This window comes from Molossus molossus, unplaced genomic scaffold, assembly GCF_014108415.1.
Source record: "Molossus molossus isolate mMolMol1 unplaced genomic scaffold, mMolMol1.p scaffold_m16_p_8, whole genome shotgun sequence".
Classification (NCBI taxonomy): Eukaryota; Metazoa; Chordata; class Mammalia; order Chiroptera; family Molossidae; genus Molossus; species Molossus molossus.
The window spans coordinates 94,399,643-94,406,117 of NW_023425402.1; the positions used below are offsets into that span (position 1 = coordinate 94,399,643).

Genomic DNA, 6,475 nt, shown 5'->3' on the forward strand with positions numbered 1-6,475 from the left:
TCTGAATTACCAGCTTCCTTTTAAATCCCTGCAGTCCTTGTTGTCCATGTTACTCATCTGATTCATTATATAAGCTACCCCATAACATCTATCCAGTGGCTCCTCTCTCCAGTGCAGTCGTCATCCCTCCCGGTCTACTGCTACAGCATGCGGTTAGGGACCAGGGCTCACGCTCATGGCGTGTTGTATACCTTTATCAAGTTACACGAGGATGGGATTTTACAGCCGGACCCTCTCCTACTCTTTACAGTAAGAAAGGGGGGTGGGGTGGGCAAAGCATTAGTGTTTTATTTAATCGCTGACAACTAGAATCTATTTTCTTGTATATTACTTCAATCTATTCTCAGCATAGCAGTCAGAGGGATCCTCTGAAACAGAAGTTCAGTTATTTTCCCTAAGTGACATCCTATTTCATTCATTTTTTTGTAGAAAATGTCTGCCAAATACTCAAGTGTAAATACCCATACATGGGTGAGCAAAAGTAGCTGTTCATATGAAAAAAGACATGAAGGTTATGATTACAATAGCTTTATTAACTCAAAAGGATTCACATGTAAACCTATGTTTGCACACCCCTGTTGTTTAATTTAATATCAGTCTATCTTGCTCCCTCCCCAAGTGAAAATGGTGGGAAAGGAATTTCAGGAAATCCATGAAGTCAACACAATTTTGATAATACTGGGATTTTATTCGTCATTTCCACTGCATTCATGTTTGTACAGAGAGCACAAAAGCACCTGTGAGTAAAACTCCTGGCATTCAGCATGAACCAAGGCAGTGGTACCACACAACCAGTGGTCACTACATTCCCCACAACCATACACTTCTCAGAAAACCAAGAAAACCCAAATACCAACTGCTTCACTTTAAAATGTTCCTGATGCTCTGGGATGTTTGGCCTAGTGGTTAGAGGGTCAGCCCACAGACCAGTGAGTCATGGGTTCGATTCTGATTAAGGGCATGCACCTCGTACCTCGGTTGTGGCTCACGCAGGAGACACCCAGTTGACGTGTCTCTCACGTCTGTTTCTCCTCTCTCCCTCCCTCCCATTCTATCTGATGATAAATAGAAAAGTGTCCTCAGATGAAGATTTAAAAAATAATAAAATAAAATAAAATGTTCCTGGTGAAGCAATCATAAGTATTGATTTTATGTAATCTTAGCTGGAGGACACACCTTTTTCAGTTTTTTATGGGACAAATGGTAACAGGCATAAAGGGTTTCTGCTGCCACCAAAGTACGATGGTTTTCTCAAAGGAAATCACTATTTGAGTGAAAACTAAACTGGCTATTATTTTTTCTCAAGGAACATCAGTTTTTTTGGGGGGAACCAAACCCGGGACTCTCTGGTCCGCAGGCCAATGTTCCAACCGCTGAGCCAAACAGGCCAGGGCTCAAGGAACACCAGTTTTACTGGAAAGAATGTTAAACTACAATTATTCAGAATTGGGTATTTAGCAGACTTATTCTTGAAAATGAACTAAGTGGGCCTGTCACTGCAAAGAAAACAACACACAGCACAGTAAAACCTCGATATAATGGACTCATTTGGGCAGGGAAGTGTCCGTTCAAGCCGAAAGTCCCTTATATAATAAAGTAGGTTTTCCGAATGTGTATGTTAAAAAATTGACAAGTTAGTTAGCTTACCTGTTTTTACTTATGCAGACATGTTTGTGTAATTAAAGTATATATGAAAAGTTTAATTTCACAGCAAGTTTTCTACATGTATTACTATAATTTTAAATTCATACTGACTGGGTCTAGTAAATGCATGCATGAGCACGTGCTAATCATTCCTGAACATTGTTTACAAGCAGTGACTCTTGGATTTAAATATGTAGACTATAGTTGTAGATATGTAATATTTATGTCAGCAAAATTACTAGTTTTTTTTCCCAACATATGGCCTATTCACTAAAATTTGTTAAAAATAAGTCAATTAATGTAAAAAAATAACCTGTTAATTTACTCATAAGCAAATCTTAGTTAAAAGCATTTTTTTTAATCCTCACCCAAGGATATTTTCCCACTGATTTTTATATAGAGTAGAAAGGAAGGGAAGAAGAAACATCGATGTGAGAGAGATACATTGATTGGATACCTCCTGCACGACCCCAACTGGGGCCGGGGGTCAAATCTGCAACCCAGGTATGAGCCCTTGACTGGGAATTGAACCAGACCCTTTGGTCTGCAGGCCAATGCTCCAACTGCTGAGCCAAACCTGCCAGAGGAAAAGCATTTAAAAATTAATAGGGTGTGCCCAGCCAGTGTGGCTCATTGGTTCAGTGTCAACCCATGCACCAAGAGGTCACCAGTTCCATTCCCAGTCAGGGCACATGCCCAGGTTGTGGGCCAAATCCCCAGTGGGGGGCATGCAGGAGATGGCCAATCGACATTCTCTCTCATTGATGTTTCTCTCTCTCTCAAAATCAATAGCCCTGGCTGGTTTGGCTCCGTGGTTGGAGCGTCGGCCTGTGGACCAGAGCGTCCCGGGTTCAGTTCCTGCTAGGGGCATGTTCCAAAAAAAAAAAAAAAAAAAAAAAAAAAAAAAAATATATATATATATATATATATCTTTATTTCAATAAAGAAAAAAGTTAAATACATAAAATTAATAGGGTGTTAATTTTCACATGACATATGGACCACAAATTTTGTCCATTAAACCTAAGTCTGTTAAATTAAGGTCTGCAAAATCAAGGGTTTACTGTATTTGCTACCAGTGATCAAATTTAGTCTATCACGCAAAAACTTAAAATTGTGAAAAACTTATGCTCACTGTAGTGTTTCAGCTTCCTAATACTTTCCTGTTGAGATCAGTGGTGATATTAATAAACGTGACTTGATATGTATGACATGTTAACATTTGGAAAGCCTGTATAACTCAGTGATCCAATACTTTCCAAACGACTGATGCCTGATGTTGCAAACTAAATGTATGGGTAAAAGATCCAATCAAAGTTTAAGATACAGAAATACATTTTAATGTAATAGAGAAATGAAAAGTTCAGTGATCAAATTCCTTGCCCGGCCAGTGTGGCTCAGTGGTTGAGTGTCGACCCATGCACCAGGAGGTCACCGGTTCGATTTCCGGTCAGGGCACATGCCCAGGTTGTGGGCCCGATCCCCAGTGGGGGCCATACAGGAGGCAGCCAATCGATGTCCTCGCTCATTGATGTTTCTATCTCTCTCTGCCTTCATCTCTCTCTAAAATCAATGAAGAAAAGAATTTTTTTAATTCCATGTCATAACAAACTTTTAAGAAATTACTACTTTGGGTTTTGCTAGTGTCAAGGAATATCCACAATTCTTTAAAAATGTAATTAAAATATTTCCCCCTTGCCCTGGCTGGTTGGGCTCAGCAGTTAGAGTGTCAGCCCAAGGACTGAAGGGTCTTGGGTTTGATTCATCAAGGGCATGTACCTGGGTTGCAGGTTCAGTTCCTAGCCCTAGTCAGGGTGGTGGGGAGGCAACTGATTGATGTCTCTTTCACATCTATGTTTCTTTCTTTCTCCCTCCCTCCCTTCCACCCTATCTTAAAAAAAAAAAAAAAAAAAATCAATGGAAAAATATCCTTTGGTGAGGATTAACAATAAATATTTCTCACTTAACTACATATATATATGAGAAGTGAATTTCTTCATACTTCAACTAGAACTTCATATCCTAATAGTTTCAATGCAGCAGCAGATAGAAGAATCCAACTTCCTACTAAACTAGACATGGAAGAATGTTAAACTGTTTGTTTCTTAATAAAAAATGATTTTGCTAGCATGTAATTTTATTATTTTAATAAATTACTATGTAGTTTTAAATTTTCTATTTTAACTTCTAATTTGGTGAATATCAACAGCTACAAACCTCATAAACAAAGACTCTGTGGGGTCTTCAAGAATTTTTAAGAATGTAATGGAACCCCAAAGACCTAAATGTTTGAGAACCACTAATCTAAAGCATGACAGATCTTACCACTTAATAATCTTTCAATAGCTTCCAATCTCCCTCAGGGTAAAAGCCAGAAGCCCTTACATTGGCCTACCAGACTCTTACCTGTTCCCTTTCCATTACCTGTCCCTCTACTTTCCCTTGCTCACTCCCTCCAACCATACCCACCTCTTTGCTGTTCCTCCAACAAACCAGACACAGTCCCAGCGTTAGGACCATCGTACTGGCTATTCCCTTTGCCTGGAAAGGATTTCCCGTTTTCTATATGGCTATTACTCTCACTTCCTTAAAGCCAATGTTCAAATGTCACCATCTCAAAAGTCTAACATGAGCATCCTATTTAAAATTGCAACCCTAAGTACTCATTCTCTACAGCACCTTATGTCTACAGTTTGTGTGGCCTCTCTTCCCCCACCAATATAAGCCCCGCCCCCCAAATCGTGAAAACCACGTAGGGCTCAACAAATATTTGTTGAAGTAATGAGAAACTCTTGACGGCTTCTCATTTCTCATGACCTGTCCACAAAGACCCAAGAGAAAGAGAGGATGCAATATCAGAGAGAGGAGAGGGCAATGATGGAAAAGAGTTTTTGAATGGGAGAAAAAGAAGGTGGGATACAATGATCACAAACCCAATATTTATGGCATTATGTACGTGAAAAAGGCTCTTGGGAGAAGTCATGGTGGGAGAATATTTTAAGGTTGGGTAGGGCGGATTTAAGTGTCAGGCAAAGAACGCTGGCCCCGTGCCCCCACCCCCACCCCGGTTTCCTAGTTCAGACTCCCCAGAACCCTCCCTGGACCACTCAATCCGAACACAAGTAGCCCACACGAAGACACTGAAAATTTCTAAACTTTATGGAAAAATCAACAACGACAATCAACTAGCCAAAAACGGGCCTCCATATTCCGTCTCACTCCAGTGCCATCTCCCCTAAAGCCCGCTTCGCCACGGTCACAGTTCTCAGGGGTCCTGGCCGTCTCCCCAGCGCTGTGTTCCGAGGGTCCACATGAAGACAGGTCAGGCGAGAAACCCGGAGCCAGCCCTTCTGCACAGGGAAAGCACGAGAAGCCAGAGCCACAGAGAATCGGTCCACTCGGGTCGGGGACACGCGGGGAAGACGGCAAACTGGAGGGATAGGCGCTCTCCCGCACAGCGCTCCCACGGCGGGACCTCAGTTCTCCTCGGGCTTGTCGGCTGGCGGCCCGCAAGGTTGCAGCATCTTCTCCATCAAGTTGAAGCGGACTCGAGCTTTGCTCTCGTTCTCCGCGATGGCGAAGTAGTTGAGAAGGTCGAAGTGGCCCATGTAGGAGCAGTAGGAGTCGCGGTGCTGGTTCACCAGCCATTCCCACTTGGTGGTGTCGGCGTGGCCCGTGCCGATGTACTTGGACTGCAGGTGCTCCAGCTGGCTGTGGATGGTGTAGCGGTCCGTCATCTCGCCGCTCTCCTTGTAGCCCTGAGGTCAGAGGCCGCGGACCAGGAGGAGACGCTCTGGAAAGTCACGCCGGAGAGGGACCACTCCACGGAGCCCCACGCCGGTGCGGTCGCTGGCGAATGGCGTCACCGCGACGAACCTGCGCGTATTCGCGGTTCTAGGACTCAGAGGCGGAAGCGGAAGTGTGTTCTGTCACGTCATTGGAGTTGCCTAGGCCACGCTCGAAGTCGGCCTCCTCTATCGAGAGCCCCGCCCCCTTCCGGAGAGCGTTGCCTGATGGGACCTTCTGCTTACCGGGAGGGTTGCATGCTGGGACCTGTGGTCTCCGAAGCCGCCTTGCGTGCTCGCTTAGGAGCCCTCGCGGCTCTTGAGGAGGTTTTGGGCGCGTAGTGGAGGGGGTTGCCTGGGAGGCGGTTAGCATCCTTAGGTGGTTGGGCTGACCGGAATGGGAAACTCCAGTAGGACACAGCAGGCAACTCGTTAAATACACTCGGCCTAATTCTGTTTCGGGGCACGGCAGCCCCTCCACAGCTGGAGGCAGGTGCCCCGCAGTCAGGAGACCGAGCGCTGGTCCTGACTCGTCCTGCGCGGTGAGCGTTGTGTCAGCGCCCGCAGGGCCGCGGTCTCCTGCCCGCGGGCCGAAGTTCGCGTAGTACCGGTTCCAGCTCGTTCCCGCTCGCACGCCGAGCCCCGCCTTCCTCTCGAGCCCCTGATTTCCGCACCTCCCTCCTTCCCTCCCTCCCTCCAAGCCGCGCCGCCCGCGCCCTGCGCGCCGCCGCGCCCGCCGGTCTGCCTGCGGGCCGTTCGCCTCGCCGCCCTGCGCGAGCGCGGCCGCCCCCCGAGCGCCGTCGCGGGCCGGGCCCCTCCTGGCAGGCAGCTCGACAGCAGCTCCCGGAAGGCGGCTTTGGCTACCCAGGCCGATGGACACCCTCCTTCCTCTGCACCTTGACTGTCCTCTCGGTCATTATCGCTATATATGCCCCCCACCCCGTTTTGTTTTGTTTTTTAACAGTTTCCTCAGGCGAATACGAACTACTTGAGAAAGTTTACTTTTGTTGATACCTTACATACTTCTTTTATGATATTCTCATAGT

At 45.9% G+C, this 6,475-nt stretch overlaps 1 protein-coding gene across 1 annotated transcript; it reads right to left on the minus strand.

The window, feature by feature from the left end:
* Positions 1–4,782: 4,782 nt before the first annotated feature.
* SF3B5 (splicing factor 3b subunit 5) lies at positions 4,783–5,522 on the minus strand. Its single transcript, XM_036248837.1, has one exon. The coding sequence runs from the start codon at positions 5,379–5,381 to the stop codon at positions 5,121–5,123; it is 261 nt and encodes an 86-aa protein (XP_036104730.1). The 5' UTR covers positions 5,382–5,522; the 3' UTR covers positions 4,783–5,120.
* Positions 5,523–6,475: the final 953 nt, after the last annotated feature.